We start from the raw sequence: 26,079 nt of genomic DNA on the forward strand, positions 1-26,079 counted from the left end.
CTCTTACTGTAATATCTACTAATTAATATGGGAACTTTCCTCTGTTTACTCACTGCCCAGTAATTATTCACTGGTAACACGATGATATATTATCATCAGTTACCTACGTGTCAGTCACTTGCCTTCTTGATGTGGAGTATTACTGCTTAACCCAGCTGCTGTTCGGTCAAGTTCGGCCACCTACACATTAATGGGGAGGCGGAGGGATTTTAGCTCAAGCTGTAGAAAAAGTAGTTCCCTGACCGGGAATCGAACCCGGGCCGCGGCGGTGAGAGCGCCGAATCCTAACCACTAGACCACCAGGGACAGTTATAACAGTGTGTGAGTCAGTGTAATTTATAGGTTATAGTAAATATATTTATACTTACATTATATACTTGAGATTTCGCTACATTTACCGGACAATAATTACCCCCCCCCAACCTGCCTAATTTTAGCTAACTTACCTACCGTCAACAGAGGATTAGTTAGCTATTAGCTGAAGTCAAGCATGTGGTGAGCTCCGGTATGTTTGAGCAGCGCACATGACACCAGGGGGCGCAGTGAAGGGAGGTTTCATTTTGATGTTAACCTTGCTGTAGGAGGATGCACACAAGGTATGTGGGGAATTTTAGCTACCTGTTTTTTATGGCAAATTTGGCGCTTAAACGTGTCGTTTCACGTCGTGATTTTGGCGTTAGCGTTAGGCCAGATTACGTGAACAGAAATGCTTTGTTTTAAGAGACTGTGGTAACGACTGGGCCGAGTAAAATATCCTCACCATCTACACCAGGTTGCTATTGTCTTGTAAACAAAGTGGCTAGCTAGCATCGTTAGCATTAGCTGTTAAACCAGCTGGAGAACCGGACCTTGTTCGCTGTGTTTGCTTTGACCTGGCCGGCAGCACAGGCGGATATCTCATTAGCACAGCTGGGTATTTGTCTGTTTGTTGCTGCCGCACCGTGAGAAGAGTCTGAGAACTGGTCAGTGGTCCGCTTCATAGAGGAATTCCCACTGAGCAAGCTGCTGCAAACTGAGGAATGTAGCTAGCTAGGTGGGGTAGCGCTGTCTCAAATTTAGCCTTTTCCTCTGTGGTAAGCCATTTATGTCTTATATAACGCCTGCAGGCTACACGTGGATGTTGCCTACTTTCTGTTCTTTTGGGTGTGTGACATGCGTGTAATCGATTAATGCTGTGGTGTTACAGCTAGCTGATGCCGTTATCATGGAGGTCTGAATGTTTACATCAACTGGATGCCCAAAATGATGCTGCTAATAATAGACCCCACTGCTCCGATGGGGCATAATTACATAATAAAACATGTGTTCACTGTGACAGCATTAACTAGTAGCAGATGTGTTTTCCTCTACAGCAGTAAGATGCATTTTTTCTTTCCTGTTGGTCAGCCATTGTCAGCAGAGTGGCCTGACATGCTTATTATAGGATGCTTTCATCGCCCTCCACTTAGGCTGATGAGGCTTCACCATCAGTTATTGGGCCTTTTGCAGTCAAGTGAGTGTTGTTGAGTGAGGAGGCACCCTGTGAGCTAATCCCCTATTTCTTTCCTCTGCAGGACAAGAAAGAAGTGTGAGAGCGCAGTGTGAGCGAGAGGTGATCTTCCCAAAGTTGTGTCTTTTTGGCTTGGACACACTAAGTGCATGTGTGCGTGGTGGATGTTTGTATGGACGAGCTTGACTGCATGCAGATTTAGGACCCTGGCCTGATGGAAAAGAGAGACAGGAAGCCGGGATATTTTGCCAGGTAAGGGGCTGTTTTCATGTGTTTGCATTCAGTTTTTGTGTTTTTTCCTGCGGTAGTAATGATGTGTAGTCCCAACATTTAATCAGCATTTTCCTTTTTGGCCTCAGAGAAATTTACAATCTCATCGCAGCATCATCAAGTCAGATGAGGAGAAAAAATTCTCACAAAACGCCTGAAATATTCAGTAAATCAATTGTACAATAGCAGATTTCTAGCTGAAATAACAGCTCTAGTAACCTGGCATCCTAATACTGTGAGGTTCTAGGGATGATAAGTATTAACTTATCAAATTAATTGGTGGTTTTCCTTACCCAGACTGTTGGAGTAAGTGTTCTGGTTAAACTGTATTGATTTCTTTCCATGTCACTTAGCCCATGGATCACATGTTGGAGTGTAAAGTCCAAAATGTTTTTATTAAAGAGCCCCCCTGTGTGTTTTGCTTGTCAGAAGTGACACCGTGGCTTTTTTCCATTTGTGCTGCACAGTCATCTCCACTGTGACATTTTGCCGTCAAGGTGCATTAACTTATTCCCAATTCCCACCTTTTTTGAATGATTGATCAGCACTGTGAAGTCACCTGTCTCTGAGCTGCACCCAGTTTATACAGCCTTTTATAACCTGAGTCATGTGTCAGGAGCTCTTTGCATTAACTGACCCACTGGGATGATGTTGACTTCAGAATTGGATTTTGGCAGCAAGGCAAAACGCGATAACAGGAAATGTATGGAAAGAGGCTTGTCACAGTTACGGTGCATATACTGGACAAGAAATTGGCAGGTTGTGAACAAAAGAGCAGCCCTCTCTCTCTGACGTCTGTATGACTTGTGTCATAGAACAGCATAATTGACTAATTAATGACTGCTAGCAGGTGTTTGTATTAGTGGAGCTGAGTCAGTAATGAAGGAGGATAAATGGAATTAAGTGGTGGTCTTGTAATATGGTTTGAATGTGTCTAAAAAGCCTTAGCCCAGACTTAAAAATCTTGATCTTGCTCTGGCCTTTTTTCAAGTCTTAAAATGGGCTTGTTAAATGTGAAAGTTGTCAGGGTAGAACAGTGAAACGTTCCCAAAACTGGATGAATAGGTTGATTCACAGATAAGGATTAGTCATTGGTAGTAGTCACGTAGGCTGCTAATAGCAAAGCTGTTGAATAAGGACTTGATGGATGTTGTAAAGCAGTGTAGCCTAATGGGCTTTAGTCTTTCTTATTATGTCTCAGGTTACTTGTTCAGGCTGCACTGACAGACTGGAACAAACCTGCAATTTGTCTTGTGTTTTTTCTTCGTTTGATCGGCTTATGTTGGAAATATTACATTATGGAGAGAAATTACTTTGTAATGGCATCACTGTCCAGGCACCCTCTAATTATTAGGTAGGCAGAGTATTAGATTATAACGGGATGCATTAGGGAGGGTGATTTCCTGCAAGGGCAGTGTGCAAACCTGTGAGTGACCAGAAAAACAACAGTGGAAAGGTGCAAGATGAACACGTCAGACTCATGCAGACCTCTGCTACTGTGAAGATAGCCACATTGTGCCTGCATGGGCAGAGATGGCATGCCAGGAAGGAAAATAAGCCTTATCTGCTAACACAGCTACTGCTTTAGCATGTAGCTTGTTGGCTACTTGCACCATATGGTGCTTTGCTTCCTCATAGAGCAAAAGTCATAAAAAGCCATGGCTAGTGTTTACCATGAGATATGTGGGAGACACTGAAACAAAGGGGGAAAATGTTCTATGATCTGATGAGACCATGTGGCCTTCATTGTTAACAGTGTTTATGGTGTAACACTGTGCATCAGAGAAAACACACAGCTCCCATTGTGATGCGTGGTGGTGCGATTTGGGGGTGCCTCTTTACCACAAGAAAGCCGATAAATAAATGCAGCAGTACAGATACAAACAGATCTGTAGAGACTAGAGGATTACTGTCGCCATAGTTGGCTTTTGTCCTGAAGGTACTTACTAAGATCAATTTGTAAAGACTTTGTTTTTCAGTTTCTGTTCAACAGTATCACACAATAAACGGTATAAAAAAAGCACACTAACTGGGCCCGACAGTGGCCACCATTTATGTTTATTCTAAGCACAGTTAAAGTACAATAAAGCTAAGTCTTGTAAGTGGAAGTGCAGGGGTTTTTTTCATTTGAATTTTCGTTTTCACTTCGACATGCCGGGAATGTTTACAAGAAAGAGAAGACGAAAAAAAAACAATAAGATGGCAGGGGGAGAGTGGTTGGGAGACTCTGAGAAATGCCCCCACAGTGAAACAGACTGTGTTTTCGAGAACACATCTGCAGATTCTTGAGTTCACTACCAGATGTGCGCTGCATCAGTTAAAGCGGAGAGTGACCTGAGGCTATGGGAGAGGCCTGAGCTCTGTGTCTGCAGCCTTATCGACCCGCTCTTGCCTCTACATTAAGGCACTTGAACACTCAAGACGCTTCTCTTTTCATTTTTTCTTTGGTTCCTTCTTTGTCCACTGCAGTGCAGAGCAACACTAACCCCATCACTCAAAGCATTTGATAAATCAATTTGGTCTTATCTTTTCTTAACATACTCACATCCACACTTAAGGTTTCAGTGGGTCGCAAAGAGTGCATTAATTCTTTGAGTGCACCACTAACATGAGACATCATTCCCTAACCTATCAATGATTAAACAGAGGGAAAGGACAGTTTGAGAGGAAAATACAGCTGATGCAGCAAAGTAAAGAAAAAAGTTGAAGCTCAACGTGATAACTTTGAGCACAATAACAGCTCTTCACAACTGCAGTCTGTTGCACTTTTGACATTAAACAATAAATAAGCATGTGCTGCTTGATGATTAAGGATTATGATGGATTTAAAATGCATATAAAATGGTAACAACATTGCGATTGACAGAAATTATTAGAGAAAAACTCCTTATATGTTCTGTAAGTTAATATTTCATTATGAAAACATACTCAAGTAGAGCATTAACGTGGTGTATACATGTGCACATATACACATAGAAACTCTATGTTGATCCCAACCTTGAGAGAGTTGTCAGTGCATGATTATAACAAAAAATGATCAAATGGTCATCAACAGTGCTGTGTTTTCTTCATCATCTTCATCCAAATCCATTTCCCATCAGGCTCAAGAGGCGGAGACAGCTCAAGCAGAGCCAATCGGACAAGAATGTGAATGAGCAGATTCCGGCAATCATCTCCTGTCCTGATATCCCAAATGACAGCGACCCCAACAAGAAGACAGATCTACAGAGGATAACAGCCAAACCACCTGCAGGTTCAGGTAAGACCTGCAGCAAAAAACTCACAAATATTTCCAAAGATTGTGCAGCTTGCTTTCTCGTAGAAACATCACTTAAATAAAAAGTACCATGAGATGTTGGAACACACCCTGAAGCTGCTAACTGGCTTCAGATACTCTTAGATAGTAAAAATGTACATTGTTTAAAGCAATCTGTATCTTCAGTTTATTATCAGCAGGCTTGTATGTCTCCACTGATGTTTTGCTGTGAAGATACCACACAGCTTCACTTTAAGCAACCGATTAGCTCTTTTTCATCCAGCAAAGCCTTTTAGAGAGACAGAGGAACCCCTCTTTAATATTATTGTTACCACTCTGTATCACAAAGTGAGTGTGAGATAATATAAACCTGATTCATTTGGCAGTGCAGCAAATGGCACATTATTGCCTAAATGCAGAATACTCCCACAACTAGGGCTGAACAGTTAATGGACATATTATTGAATTTTGCAGTATGGCCAAGTTCAGTATCTTTTGATAATGCTCAAATGTGTCATCACATACTATTATAAATGAAGGGTTAATGTCTTACAGAGATGCTCCATCCTAGAATTCATATTGTCCAGATGTCAGAGAACATGCGTCAGTGGTACAGACCCCAGCAAAAATCACATCATCACTTTTTTTTTTTTTCGGTGAAAATGGAACAAAAAAAATCCCACTAAATGTGTGACTTACCATCACACTCTCTGTTAAAACATTGTTGCAGCAGCGTCAACAGTACAACGACATTGCTACAGCAACCACTGGGTAAATCCAATGAGCTATATTAGGTTCATAGTTTGATATAATGGTGTAATGGCTTCATTCAAAGCCACTTTACTGCCTGATCATTTTGTTCAATGTCTCCTTTTTAGACAAGTAATAAGTCAGTTTCAGTAGTTGTGTTAGCTTTGCTGTGAGTATTGCAGCTCTGTTATCTGAAGTGATTTTCCTCTGACTTACATACGGTACAACAGAGGGGTCCTCTGTGTTGGGAACCATTTGTGGTGAAACGACCTCAGCAGTTTAAACAGGAAGTTGCATAACCTTTATCCTGTACTGTCCTACAACGGATGATGACATTTTAGCCGCTGTATTAACAAAGCGTCGTCTAACAGAGAGTCTGTGCTCGTGTTAAATCACAGCACCACAGTGCCCTTTATTTCTGCCTAAAGATTATTAGTTAAGATAGTAGCGTCTGTGTCATTAATATAATTCTTTAAGGTGAAAAAATGTACGAGGAGAAATGGTTGTAATGGATCAACAGGCCAAAAGGCAAGTCAGGTTTTATTAATATAGTGCCAAATCATAAGACAAGTTATCTCAGGGCCATTAACATATGGAACAAATATAGACAGAGGCCCAACAATTCCCACCATGAGCAAGCAATAGGTGACAGTACCAAGGAAAAACTTCCTTTTAAGAGACAGAAACCTCAAGCAGAACCAGGCTCAGGGTGGACGTCCGTCTGCCTCAATCGTCTTGTCTTGTGTACGTGACGGTATGAGCATTATGTGTCGTGCTGCCGTGCGTTGCTGGGTTTGTTTGCAGCAGTAATCATCACCACACACAGCATATTGACAGTGATATGGACTCAAACATGCAGTGGGTCAGCCAGCTGTGTAAACTCTGCAGCATGTCTTTTAATAAAGCTTTATACCATCACTGCCTGCTGCAGCTCATCACATCAAATATGATTTTTTACATGGAAGATAAACTAAACTCTAGGTCATATGTGCTTTCAGCTAAAAGACCACATTCTGCACTGTATATGAGCGGTCACAAATATAGTGAAAAAGTTTGAGTTTTAGTGACAGTGGACTTGTCTTTGATGCTCATTACAGTAAAGAGAAGACACAGCAGGAGCCTGGCCGTCTAATGCTTAGTCATGCCCTCTGTTTCCATGGAGGAGGCAGCAGTGTAATAAGGCAGTAGGGAGTGGTCTGCTAATAGCTTCTGTGTTCTTGGCAAGAAGAAAATGCTGACTGCAGACCTTGTCTACTACAAGGGTCGGATTGTGTCTGTATTTACGATAACTGCTTCAGCGCGCGCGCGTGTGTGTGTGTGTTTGCAAGCCTGGATAACAATACAGGACAAACAAGCGCTGGTACTGAATCAAAAGGTCATCTGTTGCAGAGTTTCTTTGTACTGGCTTCATTGGGTGGCGCTTTCATTTTTATCGTTTATTGTAGGAAGTTAGAATCACTGGATTATTAGAGCTGTATCTTAGCAGCCTAGAATTTATCTCTCATTATTAAAATCCTTCTCTCTTTTTCTCTCTCTCAGATGATGGCTGTAAAAGTAACAATCTGGCAAAGAAAGAGAAGAGCAGGCCACCAGGGACAGTGGAGTTCATTGTGAGTAATGCAACACTGATAACAACACCTTTTTAAATAACATGTTTCTGACTGACTGAAAGGTTGTGCATTGCATCATTGCATCATGTAGTATTTTCTCAGAGGAGTTTAACTCTCATTTCAGGTGGGACCCAATGATTCCCTTAACAGCATCGCTCTCAAATTCAACATCACCCCAAACAAGCTGGTCCAGCTGAACAAGCTCTTTTCTCGCAGTGTCTACCCGGGTCAGGTGAGGGCAGCCCCGCCAGCACCGCGTGACGGCTGCTTCAGCATCACCGTTATTTATCTGACTTGCTGATCGTTGGCTGTTCTTCCCCCCCTATACAGAAGCTGTTTGTCCCTGATGTGAGCCAATCAGAATCAGACTTAAAGTCTCAGAGTTCCTCCGACTCCACCTTCACAAATGGCTTGTCTGAGAATCCATCACATGTAAGTGACAGACAGTTTCATTATGTTGCTGACAGTGCCTTACAGCACTTTCAGACTTTGTCCGCAATCGTTTGTCGACACTGTGAGCTAGTTATGTTTAAGTAAAATTATGGTTCTGATGCTACAAAATATTCTCTCATAATTAAAATTCTGCTACCTGCCATGATGGATTACAAATCTAATCCACAGTATGAGTGAGCGGTTTTTAATGTTTGGTGCATAAACAGTGGAGACTGAATATTTAGCCAGTTTGTAATGGAAGGTAATTTAATCTTCCAGCGTTTGGCAGTGAAGTGGAAAAGCTGCTTCAAACATTACGATGCTGGTAACAAATGTCTGGTGGCCTAAAATCTCTGAGTCTGAATCAGTAAAGGTCAAACACTGACGAGAACTGAAACCACACGGTCATTACTCACTTAAAAACAAGCTGTACTACAGAAAAGCACAACAATGAGGTCTCTAATCTGTGTTTTTCCTTTTTTTCTTATGTCCATCAGGATGGCATTTCAAACTGCAGATCAGCGAAATCCATCCGGCGCGAACTCTCCCCAAACTCAGAGGACGAGAGTCCGTCAACAGTTAAATTCATCAAGATGAGCTGCAAGTATTTCACTGATGGCATGGTAAGAAGCCTCGAACATGTGGTAACGTCAGGGAATGATTGAAATTTATGCTGAAACACCACTCTTGTATCTTTGTTGTTTTCTGAAACTCTGTCGTCTCCCCATGTGTTATTTTTATCCTGCAGGGAGTGGTGGGAGGCGTGCTGATCGTGACCCCCAACAACATCATGTTCGACCCCCACAAGTCCGACCCCCTTGTGATCGAGCACGGCTGTGAGGAGTATGGCCTCATCTGCCCCATGGAGGAGGTAGTCTCTGTGGCGCTGTACGATGACGTGTCACGCATGAAGCTCAAAGACGCCCTGCCATCGTAAGAGCTCCCAGCCATCTCCCTTTTCCTCGTTTCCCTCTTTTGTAACCGTCGTCCATCCAGTCCTCAGGTCTTATTCCTCCTTTCTTGTTCCTCCTTCCAGTTTCTGTTTCTCTCGTTCTTATCAACAATAAAACAGTTTGTACTGAACCCTCTCAATATCTTGAACTTGTCACATTTGCCTCTTTACCAGTTCTTTAGTTTGTCTTTTTATGAAGCGCCTTTGTTTCCACTGGATCTTGTCTGCAGAGATCCAGGTTAAAAAATCCCAGAGTCCAGTTGATTTAGTTTGTAACTTTTAATTTGTTCCTTATTAATTCCTCTAATTTATATGATTTGATGCTTTTACATTACATTTGTTTGTTTTTTTTTAAGTTGTTTATCATTTTGGTCATTTTTAATTTCTGTTGGACCTGTCTTTTTTTTTTTTTTTCTTCTTTTTTTTTTACCCCCCCCCCCCTTTCATTTTCATCCCTGTTTGCGGTGCGGTATGTGTGGTGACCCGGTGACCCCACACAGAGACCTACCCCAGGATCTGTGTCCTGTGTACAGGCCCGGTGAGTGGGAGCAGCTGCCATCAGAGCGGGACCTGAACCCCTTCAGCCGCTACGAAGCTCTAGATCCAAAGCGACCAATCGTCTTGGACGACATTGAATCAAACCTCTCTGAAACCGGTAAGGTTGCTGATGTTTGTCATCCACTTCCGCAAATGGTGGCTACTCTGGCTTATGTCTTTTGACTTACTATTTACTATCCAGGATCAGCTGTATTTCTATTTGTCCGGTGAATGAATGGAAGTGGTTTGTGAATGTGACCAAACAATCTTTAGATGTAGCCCTTAAATAAAATGCATTGAGCTTAAACAAAGTTTGATTTATCTTCTCGATACCAGGGAGTATAGAGGGAGAGCAGACCGAGAAGTCTCCGTCAGATGAAGGATTCACAGAGTTGGAGCCCACTGTTAACGGGAGCACTGAAGAAGCAGAGGGAACGTCCTCCAGAACACACAGCATTGTCAGCAGGGACCAACAGAAAATCCTAGGACCAAGCTGCCCAGGCTGGGGAGACTCCCAGGACAAGTCGACGCTCGACCAAACTAAAGGGAAGCTGGACGACGAGGAGGACGAAGGCCTGGCTCAGAACAGTTCCATTGAGGACGGAGAGTCGATACAATCCTCCTCAGAAACTGAAAAACAGGGCGACTCGCGCAGCGACAAACCCGCAAGCCAAGAGGTAACCGAAACCAAAGATATCAAACCTAAAGGGACCGAAGAGCTTGCTGCTAAATGGTGTGGATAATAAAATAATCAGGGCACCAGTGGACCAAAACAGGAAGTTGAGCCTGACTGAGGCTGCAGAGGTTCGTGGGAACTCTAGTCCTAAGAGACAAAGTCCAGACAGGCTGGCGGAAGTGGACGAACTCAGCGAGGAGGAGAGACGGAAGAAAAACTATGAGGCTGAGGTGAAGTCGTGGCTGATGGAGAGGATGCAGGCTCCAATAGAAGGTAGAAATTATAAATTAGATACTAAATTCATTAGTAGTTATTGTAGTTATTTGGCATTTTATATTTTATATGTAACACTGTCCCTTTTGTGCAGAATTTGAATATTTCAGACTTTGGCGACCCCTGGTGGCAGTGCCAAAAAGGACACTGCAGCAGGCAGCAAAGATGTAATCTGATAAAATCAAGGAGCGTAGTGTTAAACTAATCAAATTTTCTCTCTTCCCCATTCTGTATAGACATGCTTTTTTCGTCAGAGGAGAAGAGTAAAAACCCTCCAATGTTCCTCTGCTTCAAAGTGGGAAAGCCAATGAGGAAGTCCTTTGCTACAGGGATGACCTCTAGTCCTGCCCACTCCTTTGGGGGCCGTGGAAAGCAGCCAGAATACTGGTTCGCTGTGCCGCAAGAAAGGTGAGATGATGACAGTGTCACCCATAAATAAATTCAGGTACACTGTTGTACTATAATCCAGCAGTGAAACATATCAGAACTAGCCTGGTTGCTTTTAAATCCTGCAAAATTTCATAAGCTATAAACTGTTTGAATGCTAGAAATCACTGAGGAGGCTGAGCCAACACTGTGATTCGTCTTTTTTCCAGGGTGGACCATCTGTATGCATTTTTTGTGCAGTGGTCTCCAGATGTGTACGGGAAGGAAGCTCGAGAGCAGGGCTTTGTTGTGGTGGAGAAAGATGAGCTGGACATGATCGATAACTTCTTCAGTGACCCTGCGTCTTGCAGCTGGGAGGTTAGCCGAGTGAAAACGGCCAATTTGTCTGCGTGCTGTTGGTCTGAGTACAGCAAAGTAAAATGAACCTTCAGTTGTAATATGCTATTTTTGAATGAGCTTTATTTATAACCGATGCCCTGTTTTACACAAACGGCAAGGTCTTTGTGTCATTGATTTCTCTCAAATATCGACTTGTTTATAACCTTGCTTTGCTCCTAGATCATTACCATTGATGAGGCAAAGCGCAGGCAGAGTTTTGGCAGCTGCGACGGAGACCTGTCTGTGGATGCATTGCCCATACTCAGTGATACCAGTGACCTGATGCAGGACACGCACATTGAGAAGGTAATTGGATAAAATTACCCACTTACTGATGAGGAAATGACTAAAATGTGATGAAGAAATATGCAGGATATTGATCATTAAACATCATAATCTGATGATCTGTTTGCTCTGCAGCTTGCCTGTCGCCTGCCAGCCCGCGTGCAGGGTTACCCCTGGAGACTGGCCTACAGCACTGTGAAACATGGGACCAGCCTCAAGACTCTGTACAGAAACCTGTCAGATGTGGACAGTCCCGTTCTACTGGTCATCAAAGACATGGACAACCAGGTAGATACTGTCCACATGGGTTTACTGTGTGTGGCTCAGTGGCTGATGATAGAGCAAATGTAATGGCCACTTGTGTTTAATGACTAATATTTGTCTTTGTGGGTATGTGTTTGTTATGATCTGGAATCGGGTTATTTCCATGTGAGTGGTTCATTTTCTCTTGATCCACGTTGGCCCACCATGTGCTGAGCATGTTAAATGTTGCCATGTTTCATCAGTCTTTGTTGTTCATTTGTCAACGCCATTGCAGTGTTTCTAAAAGTGCAGACTAATGGTTATTAATGGTCTGAAAAAGATGTTGTAGATAAAGCTAATTATGCAGTATTCATTACTGTATCTTCTCCTACTTCCTGTACAGTAATAGATATGTGTAATAGGAGAACATGTCATCAAAACAAAATGAAATTTGAACAGTTGTTTGTAAAATTGTGTAGGTGCTGTGTCTCTTGTATTGCAAGGGGCTTCATTTTAATTTGCCACTTGGAATGGATTCTTATTTTATCAGCAGTGTCTTTAACTCAGTAGAGGCATGAACACTCACAACCCCTTTATGGTTAATTAAGTTACAACTTCCCAGAGCTACACAAAAGATATGAACCATTTTTGACTTTGGAGACCCCTTGTGGTGGTATTGAAAAATACACTTAGGGGAAAGCTTGTGCTACTACAATCATTTGAAAGCTCCTCTAATCAGACAAATTAACATGTGGGATTTAATCACAATTGTGCAAAATACTCTGAAGCTTATTTTTGTTTTCATCTTAAATGAATTCTGACTTTTATCACAGATATTTGGGGCATTCTCGACTCATCCCTTTAGAGTGAGTGAACACTGCTACGGCACAGGAGAGACATTCCTCTACAGTTTCTGTCCTGAAATCAAGGTTTGTACTATGCTGCTTTAAGAACTGATTTTGGGTATTTTTAGCTTTTTTCCTCAAGCAGCAAATTCAGACTTTGCTCGCTGTTTATTTTCAGGTGTACCGCTGGACAGGGGAGAATTCTTACTTTGTGAAGGGCAATACGGATTCTCTGCAGATGGGAGGAGGAGGGTAAGGAGGGATTGAGAACAAAGTCAGTGGGGTTTTCCCGTCAATTAATGTAGACCTCTCTCTTACCGTTTTCCCTCCTGTGTCTCTGCCCTCTCCTCTGCAGTGGTCAGCTGGGTCTGTGGCTGGACGCCGAGCTGTACCGAGGCACCACCACCAAATGTGCTACCTTCAACAACCAGCCTCTCTCAGCCCAGCAGGACTTCAGCATCCACAGTCTGGAGGTCTGGACCTTCGAGTAGCCTCGCCCACTCTGTTCTAGCAACTTCTACACTCACGCACCGCTCTACGTCCCCCACACCTTAACCCCCACCCCCAAGTCTATTACACACCACTTGGAGGCAAACCTAGCTACCCCACAATGATGCTAAATGTTCTGCAAGAGAAGACAGAAAGCAGCCCATGGAGACTTCATGTTGACTGAAAACAAAGTGGAAACGTCAGTCTTCTGTAGCCTGTTTTCGATGTGGCTCTGACCTGCAGGTAGGTTGGCCAGGTAATGTCTGGTTCATCCTTCCTTCGCAGGTAGAGGTGTGAGGAAAAACGCTGTTGCTCTCAGTTCATTGGCTGCCTTAGACATGTGACAACAGCCCCAGCTTCCCAAGCATGGCAGACTGCCTTACCATCATAAGCTTCTGAGGACAGAGGGGAAGAGGAGGGCTGCAAAAAGAGTTGTGTGTGAAAGAATAAGACGTCCCATAATACTGTAGGCTTGTGCAGAAATAATGGTTGATGTAATTTGTATGTTTGGGAATGTACAGGATCATTTACCGATGATAACGTTTGAAATGGTTGATCTTTTTTTACAACGTGATGAACTTTAAACTTGAAGGAAGGTGGAAAATGCCACGAAGGATTTTACATCCTCCACCATCAAGTTAACTTTCAATACGGGAAATGTAGTAATTGTTTACAATGGAGGTGTTACACCTCCTGTGAAGGCCGTCTCATTCCTTTATTTTGAGTTTTAGATTACTGTATTAGAAGGTTTCCATTGCATTTCCCCATAACTACATATAAAGTCATCATTCCCCCGTACAATCAAAAACAGGTGATAAAGCCAGGAAATGTTTGCAATGACCAAATATTTTCTTTTGAATTTCATATTTGTTGTGAACTCATCATATTTTATAAAATATTTTAGATTTTTTATTTTTACATTTTATTTTTACTTTTTGTTTTTACAGATAATGTTTTGTTTTTTTGAAACGGTTCAACTTTTATGAAATGTAGTGCTGAATATTTCTGTTTCTGATTGGACCCAACAAGCACTAAACATGACTATTGTCAGTATTAGATTCATGTCTCACGCTGACTAATTTTATCTCTTTGTGGTTATTGTTGAGAGAGTTACAGCCAGTAAAGTTTCAACATGATATCACTTTGCACTACAGGATGAATTGAGAGTCCATGCTGGGTTGTGGCCCCATGTAATCAAGCATTTCTTCAATGTAAAATTTGTTGCTGAATGTTGTTTAATCACCATTACAGGAGGGAAGCTGCCTGTCCGATCACAGGTTGGCCTCTGCTTTACTTAAGAATGGGTGGAAAAGGGATAATCTGTTTTTTTTTTTGCACTCTGATCTGCCACTAACTAAAAATTCAGATCTACTAACACGGAAAAGAAACATTCATTTATACCCTGTGTGTCTGACACAGGCTTGTAGAGCATGAATATGCAATACTGCAAAAGTCTGACACCATTGTTATGATACCTGCCATACTATTCACTAATGCCAGTTATCGCTTCACGTGAAAATGAGCTCTGTTGTCTGTAGCTGTTCAATGTTGTTACTGTGAATGCTGCCTAAGTATTATTTCTTGTGAATCCAAAACTGCTGTGTTCTGTGATATCACTAAGGATCTATTTATTGTGTTGTTATTGCAACCACATTTAAACTTAAATAAATGTTAAACATATACATATATGATGATGGGTCGTGTTGTTTATGTCCAGCTCTCATTTCCCACACGTTCACTCCCATTTCTTTCATTCATTTAATCATTGAATTGGCTTAGATTATGATTGAATTGCATTGGCTTAATAATGTCTTGTTGTTGACAAAGGTTGATTTACAACTACACACTTTATTATACTTTATGAACATCACTTTACAAGCTCAAAAACTTACCAACCCTGATCTGAGCCCACAACAGGAAGCAGTAAATAAAGACTGGAAACTGAGAGGAGTCGTCACCTTATCAAAGATCGATAATTGAGAAGATGAATCTTTTGTATATTAACTCTGACTCACTCTCTGGTTAAAATAATTAGGTTGACATAAATAGTGAATCAGATTAGTTGCAAGAGAGCTGAACCAAGACCTCTCTTTGCAGGTGTAACAGCTGAATTTACGCATAAAAATTTAACTAGCTTCATATTGAGGCGTTGAATAATCCGTCTTCGCAAAAATAGACGATCTTTGACCAGCTATGTTTACCGGTAGTGAGTTGCGGCGGAGACTGTTCAGACCTGTCGTGAGTTTGTCTCTATGGGGAATATGGAGAGCAGCAAGTCAGACTCAAATAAAGGAATGGTTGAAACTTGTATTTTCTGTTGGATAGCCAACGACCAAGACAAAGAAACGGAAGTTATTAAACAGGTAAGAGTCTTTTAAACAACAGTAAAGTGGCTAACGCTGGCACAGACAGCGTCAAACTGCTACAGTTTAGCAGGAGCAATCTGTGGATACTACCTGGCTTAGCTTTATCTAAAAAAAATTGTTTTTAACTTGGTTAACTTTGTTTGAAATAAGATAAACACAACTAAGCCAAAAATATGAACGCGCTGTTGCTGTAACCGCGTTCAAACTCCACATAAACAGGCTGATTACTTTATTTTACTGCAGCTTTCAACCACGACAGGTGATGGAGCTCAGGTGGATTTTTTATTGAGTTAAACCTATGCATGTTTTATTAATTTCTTTGGATAAATCATCGTGAATAGTCTACGTGTTTGACGTATTTTTAAGTAGAAATCAAGGGTACAGTGAGTATGATGTGTTCAGGGAATCCTCAAATAAAAAGTGAAAACCCCGTATGTAACTTCATGGCAGTACAAACCACAGATGCTGGGAGTGTCAACAATGCTGCATTCACTGACCCGTAGGTTGACACGTGTGTGTGTATGTCTCATCATCTCTTGACATTTCCCTCCCCTCCCTCCCACAGAATAAGGAGCTGGTGTGTTTCAGAGACATCAACCCCGCTGCCCCTCACCACTACCTGGTTATACCCAGAGAGCACATACACAGCTGCCTCTCCCTGCACAAGGCACACACTGGCCTTGGTCAGTTAAACTGTGGATACATACCAACTACTGCAAATATGAATATCCTTTACCACTGCTATAACGTTGTGTTCTTAATACTCTTGGCACTACGTTTCTTCAGACCCTCGATATTATTACAACTACAACAGTACCTCCTGCTGGCTTTAAGTGCACAGAATGTTTAATTTAATCAGATCTTTACAGATAAATAATGAGTCATGTATCCAACAGTTAAAAGGATGGCTGAAATGGGGAGAGCTGTACTACGCGACCAAGGGATCACTGATATGGAGGACATAAGGTAGGTGAGGACAGGTAGTGTTTGTGTGTTTCTTCGCCCCTAATAAACACAAAGGTTAAAGGAATACTTTTGAAAAAGGTCAAAATCAGTTTGTTATTCAGTGATGTTTTTCACTCCTCTTCTGGAATCTCAAAAACTGGACTTCGTCTTGCTTGTCTGAGTGCTGATTATATGACATTGATGTATTTTTTTTTCTTCACAGGCTGGGGTTCCACCAACCTCCCTACATTTCAGTAGATCACCTCCACCTCCATGTGCTCGCCCCCACCAGCCAGATCTCAAAGTACATGAGTTATAAGTTCATTCCAAGGTCCAACAATTTTGTTACTGTGAGTGTTGAGGACTAGAAATTTCCTCTGCTACTGTCCTTTATTTGCTGTTTTTAACTGTTCTTACTGCACTTTTGTTGCCAAATGGCTAAACATGATGTAACTATAGATGCCGAAACATAGTGACTTCAGTCTGTTTCTTTATGCTGTTTCTCTGCCTTATTTAAATCAATATATTGTTCTTTGCAGGAGGAACAGCTACGGAAGCGTCTAAAGAATAAAACTCCACCAGTCCAGTGCATCTCTGGAAGCTGACTGTGGTCTCTGTGATCTCTGGACTTTGAATTACTGCAGAGTGATTTTTAAAAAGAGCACCTCTGAACTAGAATCAGCCACACAGCCACTCAGTCTGGAAACTGATCCTGTAAATCAGATAATGAAGCAGATACATTCATTAGTTTTGAGAGGAAAGTTATAGCTATACTAAGATGTCACTGCAGAGAAATTACTACATGGGCTACACACAGCAACAGCAGACAAACAAGCATTGTCAAATGAGTTCCACTTGAATTATTCTACTTTTATGATATAAGTGAACACCATACAGTATGATAGTTGTTTAGATATATTTAATCTTTAAATGAAATTATTATTATTATTATTTTATTTTTTTACCAACTACCTTCATGTTTGTAGTTTGTAAAAATTTTAACACAAATTTATTTAAGAATATTTATTATGTGTGAATTTATCAACTGAAATAATAAAGGTGTTAAAACTAGTATTGACACAGAGCCCCTCTATGCGACAGGGAGCTTCAAAAGTACATAATGATCATCACCATCATGGATGGTGGGATATGGGATATTTTGGTTTTTGAGGGTTTTTTTAGACGAGACAGCAAAATCAGAGTGACTGTGTGTAATTGTATTATAAATAGGAGTTTTAATATTTCAGCATTTTCTATTCGTAACTCCACTTCATTATTTTCCTCCCAAGATTGTTACCCCTTCTTATATCTGTCCATTCAATATAAAGCTGGAGCCAGGAGGCAATTAGCTTAGCTTAGCATAAAGACTTGAAACGGGGGGAAACAGCTAGCCTGGCTCTGTCCATCTGTAACAAAACCCACCTACCAGCACCTTTAAAACTCAACCAGCACATCATATGGTGGGGGCTGGTTTTTGTTAGTCAGTCTAATGCTGGGCAAGAAAGCAAATGTGTCAATATGTCAAAATATCAAACTATTCATTTAATTAACATTTTAAAATTCTACGCGCATATATTAACTTTGGAGTAATCATTAATCACCTAATACAGTATGCTGTGTTGGCTGACACGTGCTCCTTAATACCACGTCTGACAATTTGTATTCAGCGCTCGCTAGATTCGATTTGGGAATTTACGCGGTTCCCGTGAATGCACCAGTGGACAGACTCGATTAGTTCTGTCTGTGGCAGATTGTCCTGGCTCCTGACAGCAGACACGCCCCGGTGTTACCGTCAGTAGTCACAGTAGACACAACCTCGCAGTGATGACCTTATAGTCTACGTAAGACACCACTTTAAAAGCAGTAATGGGCTCTCAGGACGCCTCAGGGGGCGAAGACTGTCCCTTCTGCCAAATAGTAAACAAGCAGACCGACACAGAGATCCTGCTCAGCGTAAGTACTGACTCCTGCTCCCTCGCTTAAAAAACTTTAACAACTGTAAACTCCTGACCCTCCCTTTGTACCTGAACAGGACGATCAGCTGGTTTGTTTCCGAGACTTGAAGCCTGGTGCCACACATCACTACCTCATCATCCCCAGGAGGCACATCGACAACTGTAAGACTCTCCAAGGAGACGACATCCCTCTGGGTGAGAGAGTCCTCCTCTTAATTTAACTGAAGTGCTCGGACCTCACGTTAACAGGCCACGAGTATTGGTTGCAAGTCAACAGAGAGAGCTGAGTAAGCAATGTTTGATTGATTAAAGGAAAATACCTAATGACGTACTCTGAGAAGTCACGTTATTAGAAATGTTGTTAAAGCTACAAACAGGAGAAATAAGCTTTGAGGTCTACTCAAAATTAAAACTCAGCTCTACTGACTATTCATTATCACTGACCCCTGAGTTTTGATGATGATTTGATTATGGCACCATAAAGCCTCTCTTTTTATGATATTTATTCTGTATATGTATGAATGAAGCCATACTGATGTGATTTCCTTTTTTGATAGTGGAGCAGATGCAAAAAATGGGGAGGAGTATACTGGAGAAGAATGAAGTCTGCGACCAAGATGATGTCAGGTAAACCAGTTCCCTGTCATTCATTCCATTTTAAAAGAATTTCCCTGTTGCTTTGTGTCTTTACTGTATTGAAATTCTTGTTGTAGTACCAGTAGTAGCTTTTCTGGTGTGAACTGTGAACTGCCTCTGTTTACAAACCTGTTTCTATCCCACGTTGAATCTGTGCAGGATGGGCTTTCATCTGCCTCCATTCTCATCTGTTCCCCACCTCCACCTCCACGCTCTGGCTCCAGCCAGTAAGATGAACTTCAGGTCACAGCTTCACTACGGGCCACAGTCTCACTGGTTCATCACTGTAAGTCTACTGTATCTGTGATCATTGCAGTTCTGTATGGAGGCTTGAGTCTGCCAACAAAATATAATTTATTTACATTTCGTAGTAGTTGATCATAACTGAACTGAACTGACTGATTATTTCTTTCTTTTATTTATATATATATATATATATATATATATAGATAGATAGATAGATATACACACACACACATAGATATATACACATACATATGTGTGTGTGTGTGTGTGTGTGTGTGTGTGTGTGTGTGTATCTATATATATATATATACACATACATATGTGTGTGTCAAAATCCAAAATGAGCCATATGATCTCCTCCTTGTTGTGACTTGTATGTCTGTTGTTTTTCTTATGTATAAATGTGATTTCTAAGAACCTTTAACTGAACCACAATATTGTGACAAATGTATAAGTTTTCTTTTCTACTCTGTTGCTCTGCAGGTAGACAAAGTGCTTTCTCAGCTGAGACTTCGTGGCAAGGTAAAATAAAGAGCATCAAAGTATCCAAAGGTGCAATGATCTTGTTTGATGTTAACAGGTCATTTCTAGTCATTCTGCCTCACTGAGTGCAGTTTTAAATCAGTTCTTCATCAGACTTGACATTGTTGTGTTGATGAGTTAAAATGAAGGGTATTCCTCCAGGCTGCTTGTTGATTCAGTTGAGTTGAAGCTGTAAAGTTCGATCTTTCTAAGAATTATTTTTAAATGTCCTGGATCCTATCAAATATCATGTCGTGTAACTGGACCATTAAAAAGGAGAGAGTTACAGCTTTTAGGATATTTATTTTGCACTGAAATACAAGCCTTTAAGATTTATTTTAACACTGATAACTTTATACTGTTTGAATTCACGTTTTTTTTCCCCATGAGTCTGTATTTGTTAGGAAGGACAAATGTACTTTGCACATTCATGTCTGTGTTCACACAGTGGTTATTTTCGTTTGTATGTTTACTTTATTGGATCAATTGAACCAGGTGCTTATAGGTTTTTTATGTTGCGTCATATCTGATGCACTGGGGTATAATATTAATTTAAATATCAAAATGATATTATATATAATAATAATAATAATAAAAGATCTTGAGAAGCTCTAAATAATGGGATCATCTCTGACAAAGTCTTCAGGGTTGCTTGGCTCTTTCTACTACTTCACAAACACAGGCACAAGTGTGTGCAGCTGTGTATGATACCCCTTCAGTATTTCTGTTTACTTTAATAATCACAGGGGACAATGGCTCCTAATGTACGTCTTTGTTTCTCTGCCAGCACCTACACAAATGTCTGAACAACACTGTTTGGAGGAAAAACACAGAATTCATTATGAGAACACAAAAAACCCAAACATTAGATTACCATGAGAATACTGGAGGTCCTAATGGGCCTGAAAACAGCAAACAATGATACAAGGGTTCCTTTAATTTAATTATTTACTTTTATTACCGCTCAAGATTCCATTAGCGCTTTCGAGATCATGTTAATTGCAGCGTGCGTGGTGCTATATCTGAAGTTGTTGCATTGTTGTCTCATTGCCAATCTGTGATTCAATGACTGATGATGTGATTTCAGTGAGCATTACATGAAGATCCCATTAAAATAGTATGTCATAATCAGGCATAATAATATTGACCTGATCAGACAGGCAGAAGCACCTAACAGCATGTTCTTCATTATGCTGATGTATTTCAGATATCTTATATATTATTAATATACTGATCAGACACAGCTGTCTGGTCAGTCATAGTTCAATTACATGACTCATATTAATAATAATATTATATAATAATATTACATAATTTGGTGTGTATATCTGTTCTGAACAATATCATAACCTGTTTGGATCACTCCTCTAAAAACAAAGTGGTGACTTAACAGCGACTCAACTGTCACACTTTTCAAAACAGTGTCAGTTCTTTCTGTTTGATGTCACTGGTGTAACTTGCAACACAAACAACATTCATTATTTTTTGTTTTATGGATGGAGAAGGTAGAACTCATACTCAACTCATAAGAACCTTTTTATTACTCATTTAAAAGTGATAAAACATGGTGTCATTTGCCAACGGCTCTTTCTTCTACATCTCTTTACTGTACCCCTGATTTTGAGGGAGTCCTGTGACGAATCCTCATGTCATGTTAAGTAGTTGTTTGGTAACTTGTTTGAAAATGACAGAAACTTTACACCAAGAGCACTGTAGTGACCACTGTGGAGCTGCTACTTTCTTCTGATGTGCACTGATCATCCCAGAGGAGGACGACTCTCTGAGCGGCTCTTCATAATGTTCCTTACTGAAGCTTAGACTTAGACTTAGACGGACTTTATTGATCCTTTGGATGACTCCTCGGGAATTACGTAAAGTATGTATCTGTCAGAAGTGGATTCGAACCACGCCTCCAGGGAGACTGCGACCTGAACGCAGCGCCTTAGACCGCTCGCCATCCTGACAGTTAGTTTTAGTGATGGGTGTTTTCCTTGGTATGGGTGGGTGCTATTTTAATTTAATTTTGGTTATAAATTAACTTAACTTGCTTGGTGACTCATTGCCATTGCTTTTAAATACCAGTCTGTGGCTTATTCTGTATTTTTGGTAAAAATCTTTAGTTATCATCACTGAAAACTGTACTTGTTACTTGTACATGTTATTACAATTGTATGAACAGATGCAATTCCACCTCCAATATGCAAAATATCACATTGTAAAAACACTGGTAGCACATACAATTATCCTCTCATTTCAGCCTGATATTATCTCACAAGCTTATGTCTCAGTGCTGAGACTGAAAAAGAAAAGCTTTTCAAAGCACTGTGTCATCATGAATTTGTTAAAATGAAAAAGAATGATGTCCAAAACTATAACATCTGTCATTGGTGGCACATGACAAGAGTCTGAAAGAAGCTTAGACTTAGACAGACTTTATTGATCCCTTTGGGATGACTCCCTCAGGGAAATTAAGCTGTCACACAGCTTTCATAGCAAATAATATCACTTCTCAAGACCAAGTGCTTCTTCATTAACTTTAATCTAAAACTGCAGAACACAACAAGTGGGCTTGTTAATATCCAGCAAGCTCTGCAATTACAGAATAACCTCTCCTGGATTAACAGGTGATCTGACAGGATAAAATATAATGCCAGTGTAGGTCTGTGCATACATTGTTTTGACCAGGTAAAGTGTATTTTATTCAGCAGATGCAGAGTTGTGCATATTTCCAGGCAGGGCTGGTTGAGAAGGCCATTGGGGATACAGGTGGACGCAACAGGCAGAGGAGTACAGGTCAGAGTCCTACTGCACTTTATCTGAAGAATTCATGAATGCTGGCCACAAATATTTATAATGAAAAAGCATCTCTTTTGATTGAAAAAGCTTTCTCAGAAGATATTTGAGAAAAGTATTGCTGGAAAAAGACTTATTTTATTCAACTTTAAAAACTGTAAATTATAACAATTGACATTTATTATACATAAGCACTAAAATCTAATGAACTTGTTAAAAACAGTGACATAATCATCTTGTCCTGGAAGATTCTGCTGATGAATACTGAACACTGATGAATGATATTGTGTTTGCTGTTGCATTTCTCTGGCCATAAATGAGAATTAGTATCTGATTGTGTTCATCATTTTATATCATGGCAGAACACAAAATAAAGACAATCTCAAGTCCAGGTAATAAAGCAGAACCAACCATAAGGCCTTTATCATTTTATCTGATATTTCAGTGACATTAGTACAGAGACGTTATAAAGGAGGACTTTGGTACAGATCAGTTGGTAGACAGTACACCTACACCCAGCTTTGCGTGTAGCTCAGTTTTATCTACTAATATAGTATGGCCTTTTAACTTTCGGACTTTCGGAGTCCCAGTAAATTTGTTGTGTAATGGGCACCACACCATCTGATAAAACATGAATGAAATGATTTCTGATGTCATGTCTCATTATATGTTTTGTCCGATAATGGATGCAGCGCATACCTGCAACTCCTCGGCAACGTCTATCACATGTAAACACCACGAGTTTCCGCTACATACGTTTTGTTAGGTAGATGCTAGACTACGTTTCGTCTATTTAATCTTCTGTTTGTTTTTGGATTAAGGTGCCAGTATTAGAGAAAGGTTAAATCTCAGCGCAACTTGATAAACCTGTATCCAGGCACGCGCTGACCTGGCCGGTAACGTTAGATTCTTGACATTCTACGTTGACTCGTCACTCTCACCGCCGTGGTGTGGCCCCGCCCCTCTCCGCCGTCAACAACTGGATCCCAGCTATTTGTATTTTCATCGTTAGCCTGCTCACGGTGATTCATTGCGTTCGTTATTGGGGAAAAGAAAACGAGTTAGCCGGTCTGGATGGACATTTATACGTTTTCGTTTGCTTAAAACACACTCCATCGATAGCTTGTGCCGATGTGCAGCCAGCGCAAGCTAAAGGACCGACGGAGAGCGGAGAGATCGCCTCGCATACCGTGCTTTAGCCGCCTCTGAAACCAGCTAACACAGCTAACACTTCACTGGAGATAACGTTAGCTGGCTGGCTGACAGCTGGTCCGGTTAGCTGCGTGCCTTTTAACAGTAACGCGGCTAAAATTTACTCGCTGAAACAATGACTCGTCTCTGACACTGGTGAGTATAATTATTATGTTATTACTCAGTAACGACAAGCCACTGCATGTCGTTTGTTTTCACCTGCTTCGGCGTCGCTTTGCGAGCTAACAGTAACTGGCTAACCGTCGGCTTGTTTGTAGCAGCAGCTGCACAGAGCCACGCCTGGGCCATTTAAAATTAACGTTTTCAGGGATGTTAACATCATGTGTTACTTTGACCAGTCTACGTTAAATACCTAAACAGTGTTCAGTTTTATAATACTTATTGGAATCACACTGTTTTGGTTCACAGAGAGGACTGAGGCCCAGTTGGTTGTCACTCTGGACTAACCAGAACCAGTATCTCGCAAGGTGGGTCTCTATCGACTCTACGGTGGTGCCACTGAAGATAAGTGGGTGAACAGTAAGACGACTTGCCGATGCACCGGTAGTTTTGACCTAACAGAGCTGCCAATATGATGCCGGTAAGTGAACATAACCCCTGCTCTCCTATGGTTAAATAACAATTGGTCGTCATTTATTATATCCATACCACTGCTTTCACAGCTATTGGTTTGACTGCCCACTTTTGTACAAGAGCAAACCTGTATGTAAGGTGGAAACTGTCATGCTCTTCACAGCAACAGAAGAGACCAAGCATATTCTTTAAAAGAGGCACACCCAGCTTTTACTCTTTGGCATTTGGGATTCCTCATTCACTTGTGGTTGTAATGTTGCATGAAATTATGAAAGCACCAGATTAACACAAAGGTTCACCACAGAGTTAGATTTTTCTCGGCAGTGAATGCAACATTACACACAAGTTGCAAGCTCAAGCAAGATTGATATCTGTCCGCCTAATCTATAAGTGAGATCTGTCCCTAAAGGCTTAACATTATCTCCTTCGACTGTCTGCGATGGGAGTTCATAGCTGCAGGACTGAGATTTTTCATGCGGATGGTTACAGTGACTGAAATGCAAGCAAGAGGAAACACAAACAGTACTTGTCAAAACTTGATGAATACGGTGTATCTGAGGTCTATATTCTTGTACCACAAGGAATTAGATAGCCCGTGCTAGCAGATATATGCAATACCTAGCAACACCGTAAAAACAGAGTAGGACAGGTAAACTGCAAACCCTCTAAATGGTGAAACTAAATGATTGTTATATTTAAAGAACAAGGTAGAACTAAGAACTATTTTCATTCTGTTGTTTTCCCCGGTGTTATTGTTCAAGACGCTGTGCAACAAAGAATAGAATACCTGAATGGCAACCCTGTTGGAGCAGCGCTTTGTTTAGACCTCTTTTGTTAAGTTTAGTGCTGAGAATGCAGCAGTAGACTGTGGGAAAAGTGATGCAGCCCTTTTGGCCTTCAGGGAAGGGAACATGAACTTAGATGCAGGATAGGTTTACAGTAGGTGTCATCATAAATGGAGGGGATTTAGTCTCGGCCAGTTGTGTTTACAAGCGATTGTGAGCTGGTTGAAAATATAGTATCAGTAATAACATTTAGTTTCTTGCCATCAAAATAGATTCACAAACTCGACTTCACAGACAGTCTTATAAGTCTCCAGGAGTGCAAAGTACTCAATATTTGCTAGTGCCATCGAGTTCACAGGATTGACTGCGATGGTAGCCTCGGTGCACGATTGTACCCTGTGGCACCAACAGGCTATCAGAGTCAAAGAGCCAGTCGAGCAGAGAGGCAGCCCTGCGCTCGGTTCTCGCGTGACTCCAGTAGCCAATGAGACCTTGGCAGATCTAGGTCTGTGTGGCTGCGTCGACTAATGCTCTGTTGTTAAGGGGAACTTTTGAGCTGAGTAGATTGTCAAGTGGCATTAATCTCACACGGTGGAGCTGGGCAGAGCGTGACTTACAGAAAAAGTAAAAATTGCATCTTATTGTCGCTTTCTCATTTTTGGAGGTATGCAGGTTTAAAATGGCGTAGGCCAGGCCAACACAGTCATAGCATTAAGGACATACTAAAATGTCATAGATTTAATGGATGAGACTGTTACTGTTAAGCCTTTTCCCTAAAGTCACTATGAACAGAGGAAGAGTCAGTTATTGATTTATTTAACAACCGCCCACCTGTTCCAGCCTCCTAGATCTCTTTTTTTATTGGTAAAATAAGTATCCATTATTAATTTGACTTTCCTAATGCTTTCCTCTAATGCACATTAGTCAGCTTTCAATCAAAGGGACCCATGCTTTTTTAAGCAGCTTATTAAATCTTGTAGGGACCTGATACTCCATTGCTCTTTCCAGATTTGTTGATTTGATTTTTTTCTTAGTGTTTTTCAGGAGTAAAGCAAAGACTTTTCCAAATAAAAATGTGAAATATTAATAGAATTAATGGAGACATAAAACCTCTAGTAAAATTAGTCTGTAAATAGCAAATCCACTGTAGTTAAACTTGGGTTGTCCAAGTCAA

At 40.9% G+C, this 26,079-nt stretch overlaps 3 protein-coding genes and 1 non-coding gene across 5 annotated transcripts; 3 read left to right on the forward strand and 1 right to left on the reverse strand.

Annotated features, from left to right (window-relative positions):
* Positions 1-234: 234 nt before the first annotated feature.
* On the reverse strand, positions 235-306 carry trnae-cuc (transfer RNA glutamic acid (anticodon CUC)). The gene has a single exon. It is a non-coding gene; the product is annotated as a tRNA-Glu (tRNA).
* Positions 307-435: 129 nt separating this feature from the next.
* LOC108895627 (nuclear receptor coactivator 7) lies at positions 436-14,558 on the forward strand. Its single transcript, XM_018694519.2, is given in 18 exon segments — positions 436-596; positions 1,554-1,741; positions 4,861-5,018; positions 7,305-7,375; positions 7,500-7,607; positions 7,706-7,807; positions 8,305-8,430; positions 8,556-8,740; positions 9,260-9,414; positions 9,633-10,027; positions 10,029-10,245; positions 10,482-10,653; positions 10,842-10,989; positions 11,191-11,316; positions 11,431-11,583; positions 12,372-12,467; positions 12,562-12,635; positions 12,739-14,558. Coding segments are annotated over 17 exon segments (2,460 nt in total). The 5' UTR covers positions 436-596; positions 1,554-1,703; the 3' UTR covers positions 12,875-14,558.
* Positions 14,559-15,036: 478 nt separating this feature from the next.
* si:dkey-25e12.3 (histidine triad nucleotide-binding protein 3) lies at positions 15,037-17,093 on the forward strand. 2 transcript variants are annotated; one of them, XM_018694566.2, is made up of 5 exons: positions 15,037-15,235; positions 15,804-15,921; positions 16,135-16,204; positions 16,407-16,487; positions 16,723-17,093. In XM_018694566.2, the coding sequence occupies exons 1-5, from the start codon at positions 15,125-15,127 to the stop codon at positions 16,745-16,747; spliced, it is 405 nt and encodes a 134-aa protein (XP_018550082.1). In that variant the 5' UTR covers positions 15,037-15,124; the 3' UTR covers positions 16,748-17,093. The 2 variants fall into 2 exon arrangements, with proteins under 2 accessions (XP_018550082.1, XP_018550081.1); XM_018694565.2 differs by having other exon boundaries at positions 15,046-15,235; positions 16,407-16,533; positions 16,723-17,088.
* Positions 17,094-17,359: 266 nt separating this feature from the next.
* Positions 17,360-19,565, forward strand: LOC108895669 (adenosine 5'-monophosphoramidase HINT3). Its single transcript, XM_018694570.2, has 5 exons — positions 17,360-18,136; positions 18,216-18,333; positions 18,696-18,765; positions 18,934-19,060; positions 19,504-19,565. The coding sequence occupies exons 1-5, from the start codon at positions 18,050-18,052 to the stop codon at positions 19,549-19,551; spliced, it is 450 nt and encodes a 149-aa protein (XP_018550086.1). The 5' UTR covers positions 17,360-18,049; the 3' UTR covers positions 19,552-19,565.
* Positions 19,566-26,079: the final 6,514 nt, after the last annotated feature.

The sequence above is a fragment of the Lates calcarifer genome, linkage group LG7_1 (assembly GCF_001640805.2).
Source record: "Lates calcarifer isolate ASB-BC8 linkage group LG7_1, TLL_Latcal_v3, whole genome shotgun sequence".
In the NCBI taxonomy this organism is placed as follows: Eukaryota; Metazoa; Chordata; class Actinopteri; family Centropomidae; genus Lates; species Lates calcarifer.